The sequence below is a fragment of the Crotalus tigris genome, unplaced genomic scaffold, assembly GCF_016545835.1.
Source record: "Crotalus tigris isolate CLP2741 ecotype Arizona unplaced genomic scaffold, ASM1654583v1 scf7180000024339.11422700, whole genome shotgun sequence".
NCBI lineage: Eukaryota > Metazoa > Chordata > Lepidosauria > Squamata > Viperidae > Crotalus > Crotalus tigris.
In genome coordinates this window covers 7,872,403-7,893,923 of record NW_024100509.1, presented here as the reverse complement: position 1 = coordinate 7,893,923, position 21,521 = coordinate 7,872,403, and the positions used below count along the sequence as shown (strand labels likewise).

Below are 21,521 nucleotides of genomic sequence, written 5' to 3'. Positions count from 1 at the left end.
CCAAATTAATTTATTGTTCAGTTTAAACATCAGGCAGAACATAATATACTGTTTCTGTATTTCTCATATTACTATTTATGATTACATGTAGCTTTGTTACTTGTTTTCTGTTTGGGGGGAATTTCCTTTTTTGAAATTAAGATTAAAAAAATCACTTAACTTGTCTCCTAGGGTATTCTGATCCTGAGTTAAAACACTTAAGAAATCAGATCAGATAGATAAACTCAATAGGGATAATTTCATAACAAAAGCATATTTAATCAGAAAGATTATTTGCATTCATGATGGTTGCTTCTGATAATACATCTCTGTTCATTCCTATAGGTGAAAAAATGATGCTCTCTCCATACCATCTTTATAGCGGAACAGGGTCATTGGGTGACATCTGATGGCCCATGCTCCTCTTTAGACAAATACATTCCAAACTGGCTTGTGTCCAGGAAATCTCCCAATGCCCTTTAGAAACTCCTCCCACTGACCCATTAACGTGGTATGACTGACTAGCTAAACTACATTTCCCATAAGCCATCTCTTAAGGAGACAGCACTTAACCCAATAAATGCCAGATATTCTAACATACAGATACATGCTCTCTAGTTAGAATTACATAGAGTTATACGAACCAGAATACTCCCCGCTTGGAAATTTACATTTCCACTACTAACTAACTGAAATAGTGAAAAACCTAGCATTAAGGCATACAATACTCATTGTTAACTGACTTGTGACTAAATAGGTAAAAATATGGTATAAACATGCATAACTATAAAGTAAAAATAAAAACATGCACAATTATAACATGAATAAGCAAGTGTTACATCAAACAATGCACAAACACTATACATAGTTTGAGGTTTGATCTCCTGGTTCAGTCTTTGTCAGCAACGGGACCAAATCGGTGATCAGCCTGGTACAAGTGTCTTTGAGTCATGACCTGACTCAGGTGGCTTCACGATCTGGACCTTAGCTTGGCAAACTAGTTCATCAACTGGGTGGGCCCGGTGCATAAGTTCCATGGGCCAATAGTTCTGCTATGCATTTTTGTCTCTCAGTGAGACAAGGTCTTCTTCCTGTAAAAGAAACTGGAACCAAATCTGGAACAGAAAAAAATGGAACCCAAAATTTCTCAGGAACAAAGGGAACTGGATTCACAGGATACGCAGGAACCGAAGAACCTGGAAAAACAGGAATAGCTGAAGCTGGAAACTCAGGAATAGCTGGAACTGAAGAATCAGGATCAGGAAGGAAATTCAGGAACAGCAAGAATTGAAGAATCAGGAACATAAGCTGGAACTGAAGAATCAGGAACAACAGCTGGAACTGAAGAATCAGGAACAACAGCAGCCGCAGGATACTCAAGACTCAGGATACTCAAGAACCGAAGGGACTGGAACCACCAATGGAGTATTGAAGATGGCTGTTACTGTTGTCATCAGGGTAGTGAGGACTTCATGTGTGGGTGTGGGTGTCTTTAACGACATAGAATCCACCAATCATGTGCTCCCACGCTTCGCCTATGTACACTTCGCCCATGTGAGATGCATGGGGAAGGCAATTTTTGGCCTTCAGACATTTGTCAATCACTGGATCATGACAAATACCTTCAATAGTCAGTAAATCCTTGCAGGGTCCTACAAGGCTAATTCTTGGGATACTAAGACAAGTGATCAAGACGATCAAAAGTATGCCTAATCTCAGGTGCTTCCGCTTAGACGGGTTTGAAGCAGATTGGTTGACGTTTACTGGGTGCCTGAGGTTGAAGGTTGGCACATTGATCTGAAGCTGGAAGTACATAGCATTTTGGTCTCTATGGCATCTGTCTGTTTGGGCAGGCCAAGAACTCAGGACTTTCTAGCCAGATCAATTCTGTTAACTGTGTGGCAAGGTTGGGCCACTTCACTTGGTTCACAAAGTTCTTATCTGTTGGCACATGTTGCCATTGTTCAGAGCTTAAAGATGTTTCAAACCTTTTCACTCTGTTGCCTACATAGACGTAGAAATGTCTGCTTTGCTTGGAGATATAGCTTGACATCGCCTTGCTATCTGCGTAGAAGGTGGTAGACTGTAGTTCAAGGTACAATGTCTTTGTTGTGAAATTGGTGAGCTTTACAGCCAAAATGGTACCACATAGCTCTAACCTTGGTACGGTGTGGCCTTCTTGTATTGTTAGTCTCACTTTTCCAAAGAAGATACCAAGACTGCAGCTCTCCCCACTGTAGACTCTGATGTATCTTATGGTTGCAATCAAAATGATGTAAGTGTGGCTCTCCCCGTTGTAGAGTGAGTCATATCTTAAGGCTGCATCTACCTTCATAGACACATCTGAGGAAGCGTACAATTCTTCCCTTTGTTACGATGATGGGTGAGCTGGAGACATACGTGCGCTGCACTTGCATACTCTGGAGACATCTTGGGAGTACACTCCATGACTCCCAGTCTTGTTTCTGTTCTGGCAGACGCGGGATTGTTTGTCTTCTATGGACAAGGCTAAGTTGTTGTAATTCTTACTAGTCTGGAACACTGTTGCTTCCAAAACAGGTTTAGTTGTCACAAGCGTGCAGTGTTCTAGGTGTGGCTTTAGGTGAGGTGCTGTTCCATTACTGAGAATGAAGGTTTTAGAGATGCTCACCTGGGTTGGGGTTTGCGGTTGATCAACATAAACCGTTCCTGGGATGACCCATTTAGGTTCCATCTTAAAGTTAGTTGAGGAGCTCGTTGGGCCTCTGACCATTCCATGGTAGGCAAAAGTGTCAGGGGCGTCTACTCTCCACGGAGCTAAGACTTCTGCTTCAGAAGTTAGGAACCATAAGGCCATTGGGGGGAGCTGGTTGACACAGAACGTGGCTTTCCTCCCCGCTTTCCTCCCCACACATTTCTTTGCTTGGGGCTTCGTTGGGGAATGGTGGGTTGTTACATACTAAAGTGCAGTTGACCTTGACAGGCACCTCCGGGCGCTCTTCGGAGCCATGCCAGGGCTCCTTGGTTGAAAGAGGAGTAGAAGCTGCTCATTGTAGCTGTCCAGGGTCTGGATGCAGGGCTTCTGAGTGCTTGTCACTCTTGCTTGGTTGATACTTCCCCTCAGCTTCATCAGCTTTGGCCGTGTCTTCCGGAAACTCACAGCATTTGAAATCAGCCTTGTACTCTTCTACGTCCAACTTTCTTCCCCAGGGTGTTGGAGGATCCAATGGTGCTGTGCAGGGTTTGCTTGCAGGCTGGGTTGGTATGGTCTTGAGGCCATCTGGAGCACAATAGGAATAATTTCATAACAAAAACATATTTAATCAGAAAGATTACTTGCATTCATGACGATTGCTTCTGATAATACATCTCTGTCCATTCCTGTAGGTGAAAAAATGATGCTCTCTCCATACCATCTTTATAGCGGGTCATTGGGTGACATCTGATGGCCCATGCTCCTCTTTAGACAAAGACATTCCAAACTGGCTTGTGTCCAGGAAACTCCTCCCACTGACTCATTAACATGGTATGACTGACTAGCTAAACTACATTTCCCATAAGCCATCTCTTAAGGAGACAGCACTTAACCCAATAAATGCCAGATATTCTAACATACAGATACATACATAGAGTTATACAATCCAGAACATAGGGAATCCATGAGCTTATTCACAGAGCATTTTTGGCAGTACAGGTTTATGTGAGTTATGACCACAATTAAGCCCAAAATTTCTGTTGCTAAGTGAGAACAATTGTTATGTGAATTTTGCCCCATTTTATGATCTTTCTTGCCATAGTTGTTAAGTGAATCACTGCAGTTGTGATGTTAGCAACATGGTTGGTAAATGAATCTGGCTTCCCCATTGACTTGTTCATCAGAAGGTCGCAAACAGTGATCACATAACTCCAGAAAACTGCAACCGTCATAAACATGAACCAGTTGCCAAGCATCCGAATTTTGATCATGTGACCATGGGGATGCTGCAAGAGTCATAAGTATGAAAAACGATCATGTCCCTTTTTCCATCACTGTTCTGACTTTGAATGGTCACTAAATGAACTGTTGTAAGTCAAGGACTATCTGTAGTATAGAAGTGGTTTGCATTGCCTTCTTCCATAAATGAATGAATGAATGAATGAAAATCTCTCTCTTTCTCTCCAGTCAAGCCTATGCCTCTGGGATTTTCTGATGGTTTTTCATGCAAATACTAATCAGATCTGACCCTGTATAGTTTTTCCAAGATCAGCCAAAGCTGGGTGGATACTGCTATTCAGCTTGGCTTTAAAACACACATGCCATCTTTCACTCAATAAGCAGCCAACCCTAAACCCTGAAATTCTATACAAATGTTTTTGGGAATAAATTCAGTAAGAATTGGATTATTTCGGTTTGCTACTATATTCCTGGAACAAATTCATTAACAAATACAGAGCAAAAATGCAAATGCAATTCTAAGCACACTTAGCCTCTTAAACATGCTAAAGGACCATGTTAGAAGCACTAATTAGAGAGAAAATAATTTTGTAGTTAAAATATTCTTCAAGAAATATAGTGACTGCAGGTTTAGAACAAAATAAGACTGGCAATGACTTTACTCTATCCTTAATATACAGCTTCATGAATTTGAACGGCATTTGTTGAGGAACAACAGCAGGAGAGTCCTGTACATGCTTATTATAGTTGTATAACTGGTGTAATTTCTCTAGTATTATATCTGTCCCTCACATAGCTCACTGTTTTCCATTTTTGATCTAAGTGTGCAATTCTTAAATAATTTTTATATTCCATATGAAAACTTTCCTTCAGAACTTCCCTCTGATGTTTGATGTGACTGGGGAAGGTTTAAGTCTGGCTACAGTACAATAGGCATTTGGAGAACTAAGATGATTATGAGGGTTAGATAGAACAGAGCAAGGAGTTTAAAAAAAACAGGGTTGCAGAAAAAAATGTCTGTAAGAGATAGTGTAAAGAAACTAATCGGTTTATGGCATATTTTGAACTATTGCCTACATTCCTCACCATCATCTGTAGAAAGAACTGCTTCCCCTTATTTTTCAGTAATGTGCAGCCCTATTTCTAATATCTTGAGCCATCTTGTTTCCCCAGAAGCTTCAGCAATATTTTATCTGCTGCCCTGACCTCTCCCCTAAATTTCCTCTGCAGCCTTTCACCTGAATTTAAAGTAGTATCCATTGGCACATTACATTCTGGGAGGCAGTTCCTCATCGCAATTATCCCCTCTTGCACTGCTATTTTGTAAGTGTATATTATACACTTAAACAAAGTAATAAAATGAACTATTTTTTGACCTTGGATGCCTCTCTACACTAGCTGACAGCTGTACTAAATCAGTGTTTTCTTTGCCTGGAGGTACAAGATATTTAAATGACAATGATTGCTTGCTCATAGAAATAATATAAATAATTTGATATTAGATATTTGTATGCATACAGGGCAAAATTTCACTTCACTTTAAATATTATTTTGGTGCCCAGAATTTTGTTTGTCATTTGATCAACATAAATGATTATTAACAAAAGTGGAAGGCAAGGAATTGAGAAATGTGCAACTTGCTTATTTAATTATGACAGTATAGATAGTCCTCAATTTACAACCATTTATTTAGTGACCTCTCAAAGTTACAATGGCATTGAAAAAGATGACTTATGACCAGTTTTCAGAGTTATGTCCATTGGAATATCCCCAAGGTCACATGATCAAAATTCAGGCACTTGGCAACTGGCGTATATTTATGACAGTTGCAGTGTTCCGAGGTCATGTGATCACCATTTATAATCTTCACAACCGGCTTCCAGCAAACAAAGTCAATGTGGGAAGCCAAATTCCCTTAACAGCATATGATTCATTTAACAACTGCAGTGATTTGCTTAATAACTGTGGCAAAAAGGTCATAAAATGAGGCACAACTCACTTAACAACTGTCTTGCTTAGCAATATAAATTTTGGGCTCAATTGTAGTCATAAGTTGAGGATTACATGTATTTGCTAAATACATAGTAAGCTGATGGCAGTATTATTGTTATGGCTATTTTTGCCTCCTTCGAGGTAGGCATAAATAATAATTTATTATTACTGCAGTACAGTAGGTGGTTATCCACAAATCTCCTTCTAGTAGAACATACAGAAAATACAATATTAAGATTATTAGCATTGGAAGAGGAAATGCTAGGGTTTAATTTAATTTGCATGTATTATAACTGTTTTAGGAAGATTTGACTTTAAAGGATGGCATGTTCTTTCAAAAATAAAATACTAAGCTCATTAAATAAAAAGAGTATTATAATTTGTATACGTATGCATATATGAAAGCAAAATGTAAGGACCCACCCCACTTTACATCTTAAGAAGACAGAACTCTTGGAATATTTCTTCCAACAGGCATCCTTTATTAAGAGAAAATGGTTGCAGACGTTCTAGACAGGACTTGGAAGCCAAGCCCTATGATTCAAGGTTTTAAGGAGTTCCCAGCAACCCCACCGCACCCCACCATCCTTCCAGTGACAATCCCAGGCTTTACATTTCCACCCCCTTTTCCTCACTGCTGGCGGAAGGGAGACTTCAGAGGGGAGTAGATGAAAGCTGATGGCCCCATTGTTATGTGTAGTCCTTTTGGTGGTATCCAGATTCAGTCCCTTTTGAAGTTGTACCGAAGGAAGTGAGGGCCATAAAACCCCTTTGTTCACCCCCCTTCCCCTTCATCGTATGATAGAATCCAGAGAGGGCAGAAATGGGGTTTTCCATAGTCGATAACTAGAGATGAAATATAATTGGATTCTGACATCCTGCCTCCTTAAAAATAAGGTAGATCCACCTGAAGGAAAAACAAAACAGGTATAAAATTTAGTTGGGCTTTTTAGGACACTCTGTGTGAAACTTCTTTAATAGCTTCGGGGCTCTGACATGACGTTTATGGACCCACTCATTTTGTGAGGCAGGGAGGTGTTTCCATGCAACTAGGTACTGAGTCACTCCATGATATCTCCTGGAGTCTAGGATTTCCTTTATTTTGAAGTGTTGTTCGCCCTCCACCATGATTGGAGGTGGTGGTGGGGGGATTTTTGGCCATAACGATGACTGATGCTCTCTGTTCAGCAAGCTGCAATGAAAAATTGGGTGTATTTGCCTGAGATTTTTGGGCAATTCTAATTCTACTGTTACTGGGTTTATGATTCTTTTAATTGGAAAAGGCCCTATATATTTTGGTCCAAGTTTTTTACAGGGTTGTAGGGACTTTAGGTATTTTGTAGATAAGTACACCATTTCTCCTATAATGAATGGTGTAGGCTTAACCCATTTTTTATCAGCTTGTGCTTTGTATGCCTGTCTAGCTTCATCTAGTGCTTTTCTAACTATTGGCCAGGTGTTTTGTAATTGTTCCATCCATTCTTTCAGTGATGGGATCGCTGGTTCGTTTGGAGTTAATTCTGGCATGGGGTTGAAACTTTGACCGGTGGCTATTTGAAAAGGAGTGTAACCTGTGCTGGAGTGGACTGCATTATTGTAAGCAACTTCTGCGAAAGGGAGTAGGTCCGTCTCATTTGTTTGCTGAAAATTAATAAAACATCTTAAATATTGCTCAAGTACTGAGTGAAAACGTTCTGTTTGTTCATCCCCTTGTGGATGATGGCTAGATGTCAGTCCCTGAGTGGTCCCTAAGAGGGATAAAAATTCCTTCTAAAATGCAGACGTAAATTTCACTCCCCTATCAGATATGTTGCATTGGGGTGCCCCATGCAATCTGTAAATGTGCTGGATGAAAAGTTTCTCTAAGGCTTTTTCGGTGGGAATCTTTTGAAAAGGGATAAAGTGCACCTGTTTGGAAAACAAGTCCGTGACCGTCCAGACAACAGTATTCCCATTGCTTTCTGATAATTCCACTATAAAATCCATGGCTATTTCCCTCCAGGGGGCTGAGGGATTTGCCACTGTTGTAACAGTCCGAGCAATTTCCCTTGCAACCTCTTTGCAGTTGCACACTTTGGGCAGCTGGCTACGTAACTTTCTATGTCCTTTTTTATGGATGGCCACCAAAATTGCCATTTAATTAAGTGTAATGTTTTTACAAATCCAAAATGCTCTGATGATTTTGTGTCGTGGCAAAGCTGCATGAATGTGACTCTTTGGGTTGTTGGTATATATAACTTTCCCCCCACCCAAGGCAACCCGTCTCTCATTGTGCACACATTTTTGTTTTTCTGGAACCATTCATCTGTTTCCAAACTTTTCCGGAATTCAATTCCAGTTTGGCTGCCCAGCTGTGGTTTTAATTTAGCTTGGCCTCTGGTAGTTACTGGCTCTACCAGTTGTGATTCTATCATCATCGGTTTAGAGTCGATGGCTCGCGTGCTGTTATATTGAGGCAGGAAGTTCTTTCCCCCCAGCAAATGCTTGAGCGTAAATTGGAACTGGTGAAAATGCTGGGACCAGCGGGCTTGCTTGGGGTTGAACTTCCTGGGTGTTTTCAGGGCTTCTAAATTTTTGTGGTCAGTCCACACCTGGAAGGGGATTTTGTTGCCTTCAAGGAAGTGGCGCCACGTGAGTAATGCCCAATGTATCCCATATGCCTCTTTCTCCCATACGGGCTAGTGCTGTTCTGTTTCCGTGAATTTCTTGGATGTATATGCACAGGGTTGCAATACCTCTTCATTGTTTTCTTGTAATAGTACAGCCCCCACTGCCACATCACTTGCATCCGCCTGTATTACAAAGGTTTATCCATGTCTGGGTGCCTCAGTACTGGTTCGGTAGAGAAAAGTCTCTTTAATCTATCAAATGCTGCTTGGCATTCCATGTTAGTGGCTGGCTAGGTTTTACTGAGGATGTTCCCTTCGTTTTTAGTAAGTTTGTGAGGGGCAGGGCTATCTGGGCAAATGAGGGGATGAATTGGCGGTAAAAGTTTGCGAAGCCCAGGAAACTTTGCAGTTGCTTTCTTGTGGGAGGTGGTGCCCATTCTAATACTGTTCTGACCTTCTCTGGGTCCATTTCAATGCCCTGGGGGGGATATGCGATAACCTAGGTAGTCTATCCTTTCCTGGTGGAATTCGCATTTCGAGAGTTTGGCATATAGGTGGGTGGCTCGCAGTTTCTTTAAAACCGCTCTGACTAGGTTGACATGTTCCTCTTTTGATTCGGTGAAGATAAGAATGTCGTCTAAGTAAACCAGGATCCCCTTAAATAGGTGCTCCCTTAGAACGTCATTGATTAATTGCATAAATACTGCGGGGCCCCCTTGTAATCCAAATAGCAAGACTTTGAATTGTTAGCACCCTATGGGGCAGTTAAATGCGGTCTTCCATTCATCCCCTTCCTTAATTCTCAGGTGATAGATCTAGTTTAGAAAAAAAATTCCCTTTCGAGAGGTGTGACAACATGTCCTTCATGAGGGGCAGAGGGTATAGGTTGCTTTCACTGATTGTATTCAGGGCCCTATAATCCATGCATAAGCATAAAGAGCCGTCCTTCTTCTCTCTAAAGAGGATCAGGGCAGCCACTTTAGGCTTGGCTGGCTCAATGAACCCTCTTTCTAGGTTTTTCTTTATGAATCTTTCCATTTCCTCCTTCTCCTTTGGGCTCATGGAGTATAATCTGGGCTTCAGGAGTTTTCCCCCAGCCTTGAATTCAATGGCACAGTCTGTGGGTCGGGGGGTGGTGGAGCTCATCTGCCCTCTCCTCACTGAAAACCTCAGCAAGGTCTCTGTATTCCTCTGGTATTTCTGGTAGTCCCTTTCCTCTCCCATGGATGCTTTTTCTGTTCTTGATTCTGGTAGCCCCCCCCTTGGGATTTTAAGTCCATAGTGTCCCCCTTTGGGAATTTAATTTCTGCTGTCCTCCAATTCACCCAGGGCAGGGGTAGGCAACCCAAAACACTCAAAGAGCCACTTGGACCCGTTTCCCACCAAAAACAAAATACTGGGAGCCGCAAAACCCTTTTGATATCTAAAATGAAGATAACACTGCATATATCCTTTTTTACCTTTATTATAGTGTGTGTGTGTGTGTGTGTGTGTGTGTGTGTGTGTGTATGTTTTCTGAGGTTTTCGCGGGTATTTGTATATAGGTCTTTGGTTGTTCGGGTTTTCTCCCGCGTAAAATTGGAAGTGTCTTGGCAACGTTTCGACGAAGTCACATTCGTCATCTTCAGGCTGGTGTTTTTAGCTTCTTGCTTTGAGCAGCAATGTGTGGTTTTAGCTGTTTCTTCCTTTTAACTGCCAGTGAGGGTATGAACTGATTGGATGGGAGCTTGGCTGTGTTCTGATTGGGTGGAGGTGTGTTCTGAATGGTTAGGGGCTTGGCTGTGCTCTGATTGGCTGGGGGAGTGTTCTGTTTGGTTGTGCTCAGGTTAGTCTGAGTTGCAGAGGGGTTTAAGATTTTGGGGTTAGGGAGTCGTTTGTCAATAAGGGCAGGTTTCCAAATGGCTGGTAGGCGGGAGGTATCATCTCGCTTGTTCATGCTGTGTGGGCGTTTTTCTATCTCGATGGCTTCTCTGATTATTCTGTTATTAAAATGTTCACTTTTGGCAATGGTTCTGGTATTTTTAAAGTCAATTTCGTGTCCTGTGGCTTTAAGGTGTTGGACCAGGGAAGATGTTGGTTCCTCTTTTTTGACTGAGTTCTTATGTTCTTCAATGCGTGCACTTATTCTTCTGTTGGTTTGTCCGATGTATGTGGTGGGACAAGTGGTGCATGGGATTTCGTATACTCCTTGATTTTCTAATTCAATTTTATCTTTGGGGTTTCTAAGGATGGTGGATATTTTTCTGTTTGTGCAGAATGCTGTTTTGATGTTGTGTTTATGGAGGATCTTACTGATTCTGTCTGTGGTGCCTTTTATGTATGGGAGGAGGGCTTTGCCGTTTTCTTGTTCTTTGTCTTGGATTTTGGTGGGGGTTTCTTTTTGGATTAGGTTTGTAATCTTATTTCTATGGAATCCATTGGATGTTAGTACATTGGTGAGAGTGTGTAGTTCGGGTTTTAGGTGTTGTTCGTCAGCTAAGCGTTTTGTTCTGGAGATGAGTGTCTTGGCTACAGAGTTGATCTGTGCTGGGTGGTGGTGTGAGAGAGCGTGCAGATAGCGGTTTGTGTGTGTTTTCTTCTGGTAGATGGTGTGTCCTAGGGAGCCATTGGATTTCTTGTAGACTAAGACATCCAGGAAGGGAAGTTGGTTGTTAGCTTCTGTTTCCATGGTGAACTGTATTTTGGGGTGTAGGCTGTTGAGGTGTGTGAGGAAGTTGTCCAGTTTTTCTTTCCCATGTGGCCAGATTATGAAGGTGTCGTCTACGTATCTGAGCCAGAGTTTGGGTTTGTGATCCGATTTTTCTAGAGCTTGGGTTTCAAAGTGTTCCATGTAGAGGTTGGCAATGACAGGTGAGAGGGGTGATCCCATGGGTGCTCCTTCTGTTTGTTTGTATTTTTGTCCATTATAGATGAAGTATGTGTTGGATAGGCAGTGGTTGGTCAGATCTAAGATGTGTTTGGGGGGGTTATATTTGTTTTGAATAGCTGTCAAGGCTTCTTTGATAGGCACTTGGGTGAAGAGGGATATGACATCGAAGCTCACTAGTAGGTCGCTGGGCTGTAAGCTTTGTTTCTTTATGATCTCTATAAACTGGAATGAGTTTTTTACGTGTGAGGTGATGGATTCTGCATAGGGCTGTAGTTGTTTGGCGAGAAATTTGGCTAGGTTTTGTAGAGGTGAGCCTATGGAGCTGACTATAGGTATATATATATACAGACACACACACACACACACACACACACATATACACATTAAAAATAAAAGTAAAAATATGACTCTTGGGAATATCCATACTATTAAAACAATGATCACCAAGAGAATGCTTTAAGAGAATAAAATTACATACACACACAGGTAAAAAAAGGATATATGCAGTGTTATCTTCATTTTTGATGTCAAAAGGGTCTCTCTCTCCCTCCCTCTCTATCTGCCCTTGGTCTGCCACTCCTCTTCCCCCACTCTCTCTCTCTCTCTCTTTCTCTCTCTCTCTTTCTCCCCCCCCCTCCTATCTGCTGCTCACCTGGCAAGCTTCAAGCTGTTGTCCAACAATCTCCGGGGTAGGCAACCTCGTCTCTTTTATGCCTCATGGACTTCAACTCCCAGAATTCCTGAGTCAGCCTAGCTGGGCTAGCTAGCTCTCTCCTGCCCTTCCTGCTTCCTGCTTCCTGCAGAGACGCAGCAAAGGGAGGAGCTCCGCCCAGAAAGCTTTTTAGCTCCTCGGAGAACACTGTGAGTGCACTCTCTTTTACACATACACACACACACACACACACAAAACACACACACACACACACCCAGACACACAGAGAGAGAGAGAGAGAGAGAGAGAGAGAAGCAGGGAAGTGCAATTGCCTCTCTCTGTCTCTGTCTCTCTCTGCAAAGGCAGAGGAGGCTGGGAGCCACAGGGGAAGGCTCAAAGAGCCGCATGCGGCTCCGGAGCCGCAGGTTGCCGACCTGTGACCCAGGGTTTCCATATTTTTTTTAACCATTCCATCCCTAGGATCATTGGGCATTCCATGCCTGGGTCACCACAAACGTTATGTCTTCCTCATGTTTGCCCAGGGAGAGGTGTATTGGTAAAGTGGCTAGAGTAGCTGGCACCTCCCCTGCTATGGACCCATCTAACTGGCCAAATGAGATTGGTTGTTCCAGTCTCCTCGATGGAATGCCCAGATTCCCCACTCGCGTCGGGCTAATGAGGCACCAGTTGCAGCCACTCTATTAAGGCTTTCACCTTCACGGCTTCGAGCATGGAGGGAATTAATATAGTCACTGTCTTGAGGATGGGTGTGATGCGTCCACTTACCAGGGGTTTGCCCTCTAAGCTGTCGTCTGAGGCGTCCACTGGCCCTGCGGTGTAGGCTGGAGTTCTTTCCCCCTGATGAGCTGAGGTGGGGGATTCCACAGCCTCCATCATTCTCATGGCAGGTTCTTTTGGCTTAGCTGGAGACTTTCTGGATTTGCTGGCCGATGATCTGTCTGGGTTCTGCTGGGGGGCTTTTGAGCAGCATTCTACAGCCCAATACCCTTCTTTCCCGCACTTGAAACACCCCATTTGCTTCTTGGCCGTAGCCAATGGTTTCACAGGTTCACATGTCAACTCAGGCAGTTAGCAGCTCCATTGTTTTCCTCGGCGGTGCCTCTTCAATATGTCGATCTCTGCTTCCTCTCCCAAGACATATCATTCCTCAAGTTGGTGTGGGTCCCCTTGGGGCAGGCAAGTGTCATATAGGTCATAATTTAGTCCGTCTTTAAATGACTAAGGAGGATGTCTGCCGGCCAGATCAGTTTGCTGGCAGTGGCCTGCGTATATTCGGCTACTGGGCGTTTGCCTTGCCTCATCGTTTTTATCCTTTTGCGGGCTTTGTGATCAGCCAGGGGGTCCTCAAATCGCCTTCTCAGAGAGGACATGAAACGGTTGAAGTCGTTAAGCTCTGGGGCATTGGATCGTGCAAGTTCACCATCCAATCTGCGGCCGGCCCGTCCAGGGCAGATTGCATGATCCGGATGCGGGCTTTGTCGCTGGGGATGTCCCGGCTGTATTCCTCCATGTAGCTGAGGACTTGGGTTAGGAAAAAACCAAGCGTGTTGGCTCCCCCTTGAATTTCACGTCCAGTGATGGGGGTCTTTGAATGGACCGGTGCCTTCATTGTAGGTAGTAGTGTCTTCCATCCAGATCGCCATCTGTGGGTTGACGGTGAGTGGGGACTTCTGGATCAGCAGATGTCCCCAGGGCTGCAGGTTCCACTTCCCCCTCGGTGTCTCCCTTTGCGGCTCCAGGAGCTGGGGCGGCCGTAGGGCTCAGAATTCTCCTCTCTTAGAAAGCTGGGAGTTCTCTTCATCAGGTCGATAGCTTTCTCTAGGATTCAGCCCAAGTACGGTGCCCAGCTCCCTCTTCACTTGTGTGCAGGGATTTCTCCATCTCCTGCTTCCATTCTGGTTGGTTTGGCCCCCCGTCTCAGGGTCACCTTTCTTGATTTCTTTTCCCACTCGCCTTTCTTTCCAACGCCCATTGACCACCGAGGTTTGTGGTCCCGTGTCTCCACCACCTCTTCTCCTGAGGAATCTGATCTCTCAGATCCCGACATCTGGCAAGGTTTCAGTTGGGCAGAGGCTCCCTTTCCGGGGAGTTTTCTCTCTTCCTTGCTCTGCCATCTGACATGGTAATTTTTGCAAAGTCCCCCGGCAAGGTTCTCCCTTCCAGATGGACTAATTCTGCAAGTCCTGTCTAATGTAAGGACCCACCCCACTTTGCATCTTAAGAAGACAGAACTCTTGGAATATTTCTTCCAACAGGCATCCTTTATTAAGAGAAAATGGTTGCAGGCATTCTAGACAGGACTTGGGGGCCAAACCCTATGGTTCAAGGTTTTAAGGGGGTTCCCAGCAACCCCACCGCACCCCACCATCCTTCCAGTGACAATCCCAGGCTTTACATTTCCACCCTCTTTTCCTCACTTCCGGCGGAAGGGAGACTTCAGAGGGGAGTAGATGAAAGCTGATGGCCCCATTGTTATGTGTAGTCCTTTTGGTGGTATCCAGATTCAATCCCTTTTGAAGTTGTACCGAAGGAAGTGAGGGCCATAAAACCCCTTTGTTCACCCCCCTTCCCCTTCATCGTATGACAGAATCGAGAGAGGGCAGAAATGGGGTTTTCCATAGTCGATAACTAGAGATGAAATATAATTGGATTCTGACACAAAAGCTATATTAACTCCTAAATAGTAAATGTGGAATATTCTTTGTTTGTTTATCAGTTCAAGCCACTTTTGGCAATGAGGAAGTAACCATTTTCCAGACTAAATCCTACCTCTGGGTCCTGTTTGCTTTACAGGGCAGCAGGAAAATACAGACGTAACACATTACAACTAGTTAGAACTAATATGGAAGAGGAAGGGGTCCAAAACATGGATGGAAATTTTTAGAGTGATTCTAGTCAGGACAAAATGGGAAAGCACCTTGATTAAAGGTGGCCAGCTCTTTAGGAACCCTCGGGACTGAAAGTTGATACTACAAAAAATTGCAAAAGCCTAATTAGATCAACTTATGTACTGTTACTTGTACTGAGTATACTATTGGCTGTCATGATAAGAGCAGGGAGGGGCTTACCGGAACTCTGTAGTACCTTTGGGGTGCCTTTAAAAAGCTGGGGTGGCAGTTAGTTCAAAGCTTAGTTGGACTGTTTAACCAAACTGGGAAATGTTCCGACTTTTCAGACATACTAAGCAGCTATGCTGCTTTCAGATGAAACGAACATTGCAAAAACCACTTTGGCCTCTCACTTTTTCAGCAGTAGTGAAGCAGAACAGGTAAGTGAAGAAAAAATAGCACTAAAAATGTTGACATCTTCAGGCTCTGTAATTAGGGTTTTACTTTTACACAAACTTTTCCAATGGTGATCTACCTAGAAAATTTGATAAGAAAATTCTGCCTTAATCATAATGAGTATTAGAATAATAGATTAATAAAAGTCAGGGTGTTTTAAAATATTAGGATCACCAGCTACAAATCTGTAAAATGCCTCTTAAAACTCTTTTCTCTATGAAAAGCACACACAAGCATTTTCAACTTTCATCTTCTATCTTGCCTTTAATCTCAATATAACTTTGGTTATGTCTTAGAATTTCTTCTATTTGTGAAAGATCATTTGTGAATGTTTATATATGAACCCTATAAGAACAGTGGGTTATATCATTTAAAGGAACCCAGAGATTCTGATCCATGAGAATGCATATGTGAGAAAAACTTTTTTCCAAATTATGTAGACTTTGAATAGCAAGCCCTTGAATTAACTGGTATAGCAGAAGCAGTTTGTTCCAAAGTCTACATTGATCACATAAAGGGCCGCAGTTAGCTCAGGGGTCTGTAGTTATCTATTTACCAGTTTTCACAGCAAGGATAGTATCTATTCCAGTTCATTAAATGTATGCTTTTACTTTTTTTTCCCTACTTAACATAAATATTTTCATTGCATTGCATTTTCCATTTTTCAGATCTCAATGTTGTATCTTCTTTTTTATTTTCTTTGAAGAAAAACTCCTTTTCTTTTTTTGCTAGTTCTGTAAATTCTTTTATTATAGATTGGTTCAAAGTCCATCTTGATTTTTTGGGTATTCCTCTCATGTCACTTTTAATGGGTTGTGATCTGCCCATGTACCTGGTTCTATCTCAATTTTCTGCATACTTGTCCTCAGTTCAAATGTCATCCAAATCATGTCAATTCTGGACCAGGATTTATGACTGTTTGAATAAAATGTGTATTATAATTTTCCTAGATTGATTTCCCTCCAAACATCTTGTACTCCAATTTCTTCTATCATGTTAAGAAAAGCCTTAGGTAATCTTTTTCTTCCACTTTTTCCTGTTTTGCTACCTTTATAGTCTAATGCCCCATCCACTATTGCACTGAAGTCTCCTACTAAGCAAACATTTTAATACTCCATTTTTCAGATCTCAAGAAGACAGTTCCAATGATCTCACATAATATTTTTCATCAATGAAATAGTAAACCCAAAAGACAAATGTCAATGCAAAATCCAAAACTGGGATTCAAAATTCTGCCTACACTTAATAGTATACTGATGCAGACTTTATTCCTTTAAATAGGAAAACACTATTATTTACTTTGTTGTCCACTTTTTTTTAAAAAAAGCTAATTTTATATTTATAATAAAGTAATCCAAATTAAAATTAGCATTACAGGTAGTCTTTGACTTACAATAGTTCATTTAGTGACCATTCAAAGTTACAACAGCACTGAAAAAGTGACTTATGACTATTTTTCACAGTTACGACCTTTGAAGCATTCCCATGATCCTGTGATCAAAATTCAGGTGCTTGGCAACTGGTTCATACTTGTTGAAACCTTCTGACAAGCAAAGTCAATGGGAAAGCCAGATTCTTTTAACAACCAGATTACTAACTTATCAATGGCAGTGATTCATTTAACAACTGTGGCAAGAAAGGTGGTAAAATGGGGCAAATCTCACTTAATAACTGCCTTCCTTAACAATAGAAATTTTAGGCTCAGTTGTGGTTGTAAGTTGACTAGCTGTATCTCTATGACAATAGGAAGAAAAAATCAGAATAAAAGGAAGGAGACTGGATTTTTAGAATACTCTTTTTGTATTCTAAGGGGCAATAACTTAAGTAATACATGCACATACTTACCCTTTGGACCTGACCCCTAGTGCTGTCCAGCAATGTTGATCTTGTGTAAATGTAATCAAAGGTCTTTGTATTAAACATTAACCTCTTGATAACAATATGTTAGGATTAGGATGAGTAAGTATTCTGTTGGCTATTGGAATGCATCTATTTTTAAGATGCTGTAGATCTACACACAGTAAAAGTCTTAATTCCACAGTTCACCTAAATGTTAAAGGGCAAAGAAAAACTTAGATACTATTCAAATATCTCATTTGTTCATCCGTATTTAAAATAAATGTTTCTATTTTTCTCTTAATACAAGTTTGTAAAAAACTAAAATCTATAAAGTCAAATCTGTAAAGTATTGCTACAACAATATGATCAGTGACAATATAACAAAACAGAAATTATAGAACTAGTTCTCACCAGTTCTCAAAGACTTTTTTAAGAGAAAGAAAATATAACTGTAGAAAATAAAAGGAGGCTATTTCAAGAGCCTGTCTCAAAAGGCAGTACCTGGATATCAGGGTGAATATCAAAATGTTTTTTGGTAGAGACGTATCTAATTTCCTTCAGTGGCAGAAAAATTGGAACAAAATTCGTTGGAACTTAAGTATAGAAGCAAATCATCACTACCATAAATAGGACCTTCTTTTATTTGTTTATACAAATCAGATTTGTTTATATACATCTCACAGAATTGGGGATGCCTGCAATATATCTATCATTGAATGAGCCCTCTCTAGCACTAGGAATTTCCACATTTATTTATTTGAATGCAGCAATAGTCTTATCTGAAGGCTGCCACTACAGCTCCAAGCACCTTTGTGTCATTGTTGATTGAAAGGTACTTCACTTTTCCAAAGCTTCACAGGGACATTGGAGATGGAATGAGAAAATAAGCACTTCAGTAAGTTGCTTCTTAGATTGTACAGTAATGCCTAAATGTGGAGCAACAGCTATTTACACAGTGGGGTTTAATTATAGAAAATTTACCTAGCAAACAAGAGATTGTGAATATTCCTTTTCCCTGAGTATAAATATACCTGTTCTTATTATTTACTTGTGGGATATTCATAAGGCAAGCAAGGTCCTTAACTACATCAGTCTGAAACATGTTTGTTTTGTAAGGTATCCTTCCTAATAATGTAGAAGCCAGAATTATATCTAAATGTGTACTGTGAAAAACCTTTCCTCTCTACTTGTCTTGCAGTTTCTCCACAGATTCTATACAACCACTCCAGACAATCTCTCCATGGCCTAAGGATGTGGGTATCCTTGCTCTGGAGGTATATTTCCCATTCCAATATGTAGAACAAAGTGAGTTAGAGAAATATGATGGGGTAGAATCAGGGAAATATACCATAGGCCTAGGCCAGAAGCAGATGGGTTTCTGTGCTACACACGAAGACATCAATTCCTTGTGCCTGACTGTGGTACAAAATCTGGTAGAAAGAAACAAACTTTCCTGGGATTCTATTGGCCGCCTGGAAGTTGGAACAGAAACTATTATCGACAAATCCAAAGCTGTTAAAACTGTTCTGATGCAGCTCTTTCAGGATTCAGGGAACACAGACATTGAGGGCATTGACACAACCAATGCCTGCTATGGAGGTACAGCTTCTCTATTCAACTCTGCTGATTGGGTGGAATCCAGCTCCTGGGATGGTAAGTGTTGGCAGACTGAGTTCAGTTCTTTTAGTTGGAGGGTCTAAAGTTTCTTAACTTCAGCAACTTTAAAATGGGTGGACTCCCAACTCCTACAAATCTGGGAATTGGAGTCCACCCACCTTAAAGCTACTGAGGTTAAAAACAATGGTATAGCCAATGTGCCTTAAGTGCACATTCTGAAAAAAGAGTAACTATTCAAATTGGTTAATTGGTTAAATTTCAAAGGTAAGGAAGCTGATCCTTTGATTCTACTAAGCTGTTGGCTACTAACACTATAAATTCAGCATAATGTAGTCACAACCTATACTTTTTTAGCAGCAGATAGAAAGTGGAATACTTTCAGAATTTTCTCAACATATAAGTCATTACTGCATAGCAATAACAAAATAATACTGGAGACAAAATGTCTCTTGCTACAGAAGCAACTTTGCTTTAATGTTTCTAATCTCCAGTTTTCTGATTTTCCTTTTCCTTTTCCATTTAATCTATTATCAACTCTTAATCTACCAAGCTTCAAAATCCAGTTTTCTTTTTTTAGTGTTTTTCTTACTCTCAATTCTCTCCTTTTCCCATTCAGCCTAGTTTGCTGAACTTTTCAGTTCTTCCTTACATTGCATTAATGATTTAATTTTACCCAGACACAATGCTATTTTTTTTGTCCAGTTTGTTAATGTCTGTGGATATATGTCTGGTACTGACAGAGACAGAAAATGATCCTGGGGTTGCGAAGAATTAGCTGTAGTACTTTCATTGTAGAGAAAGAAGAGGAAGAGGTAGGGGAGTCATCAGATACACCTTCCATTATTCCCCGCTCCCCTTGAGCTTATGAAAAATAATCAATTCAAAGTCCATGCACAAATTCTAGGATAGCAAAGAAAAAAATTGCAAAGAAGAGGCAAAAGAGCATGATGACAGGCCATTTGTAATTATTAACTGTTTCCCAAGAGCAAGAATGATGTAAAAAAGCAGAAATTACATGAAGATCCCCTCTCAGCTACTTCTGCAAAGAAGCAGAGCTCACTCTGGAGGAAATGAAATAGAACAAATAAGAGATTACAGTATGAGATGCATTCCTTGTGTCACTGTCCTTTGCTATTATGTCAGTAAACAAGGAAGCAGTCCTAATGCTGTCCACTAACTAATGAACTAATGCTGCCCATTAATTGAACCACCAATGTGGGATGACCCCAATGCTATTTGCCACATGGGAGAAAATATAGAGGCTTCAATATATCCTGAGTTTCCTATACTTTAGCTGTTACTCTACAGCCCCCAAAAGGAAATCCCATAAAGTTTGCTGACCTTTGAATAAACATATTATGGATTACATTTTGAGATAGTTGACCACCCCCTTAAAAAAAGGAAATGTGTAGGTAATTAAATCCTGCTTTTCTCAGTTGCAGTACAATTATTTTTGCCGAGAAGGTTCTGCATAGAAGCTCCTTTCTTATTTCAAAACCCATACTGATTGCAATGCAGATTTCCAGATTTCAAAAGTGCACATTAGTAGTTTCCCATTAATCTTTTAATCATGATATAATAAGTTCTGCCCTTTGGTTCTAGAGCTTTGCTTGCTTAGAATCTGCTTGACTGCTTACCAAAAGAGGTGTAGAACATTAAATAAAAGCCTGGACTTTAGTCTCTCTGAAAATTCTTGGAAAATTCAACTCCATTTCAACCAACTTGGGAAGAATAGTTCTACCACTGCTATGATAAAGTTCAGAGAGTAGGCTGGGGAGGTTTGGGAGTCCCCAGTGACTTTAAAATAGTCATTTTGTCCTTGCTTAGACACTTGGCCTCTACCCAGAATTCATTGAGGGGACTATTGGACAGCAGCTAGAGAAAGGGCAGTAAAGGCTGTGGCTGCCTCCTTCCACGAGGCTGTCAGGAATATTACTACCGGTAGGAAATGGCTAGTGTTTGTTAAAGGAGCCACAATTTCAGAAGATGTCATTGTGTGCAACCATAATATTGAGTTGGGGGATGCTCCTTGAGGTCTTTTTTTAAAGCACAAAATTTAGCTATGCAAGCTATATCTAACCCTGTTACAAGTTTTATGACTAATAGTGTTGTTATGATTTTCCCCCATAGCTGTTTTTACCAACAGGGAATGGTTGAAAAGTATTCCTTCCCCACTCAGGTTTCCCAAATCAGGCTGCAACTTCCACTGCCACATCTTTCAGCTGAAAGGACAATTTTTAGGGGAGGGGGAAACCCTAACATATTATAACACCTATTTTTGATCTAGGCCCTTCCTTTCAAACCTCTCTACTGTGTATTCCATTCATTAAATCTTAATTCTCACCATATGTAAACTGAATTCAACCACCGGTTTCATCTGTCTTGTAAATTTTTGCTTACCTTTTCTGTACTTCTATTGGCTCTTTGATGTCAAAACAGAGATCCTTGGTGTAAGGCATGGGTGTCAAACTTGATCGCATCATGTGATATATCATGACTATCATAACATTTTTTGCCTTTGTAGAGATGGGGCGGATGTGGCCTGCATGTGATGCATCTGGCCCACAGGCCTCTAGTTGACACCCCTGGTAGGGGCCTCTCTTTTTTAGCTTAGGCCAGTGTTTCAGCAAATTTAAGATGTATGGACTTCAATTCCAAGAATCCCAGAGCTGAACACATCTTAAAGTCAGTACTATTCAAAAGCATTGGCTTAGGTAAATATGTTCTTGAATAGATAACAGCTACT

At 41.2% G+C, this 21,521-nt stretch overlaps 1 protein-coding gene across 1 annotated transcript in view; it reads left to right on the top strand.

Moving 5' to 3' along the window:
- Positions 1-14,621: 14,621 nt before the first annotated feature.
- Positions 14,622-21,521, top strand: part of HMGCS2 (3-hydroxy-3-methylglutaryl-CoA synthase 2) — a 49,404-nt gene continuing 42,504 nt past the window's right edge. The window contains exons 1-2 of the mRNA XM_039325928.1: positions 14,622-15,303; positions 18,357-18,811. Of these exons, the coding sequence (XP_039181862.1) occupies positions 15,194-15,303; positions 18,357-18,811 (565 nt within the window). The 5' untranslated portion in view covers positions 14,622-15,193. The remainder of the gene's footprint in view (positions 15,304-18,356; positions 18,812-21,521) is intronic.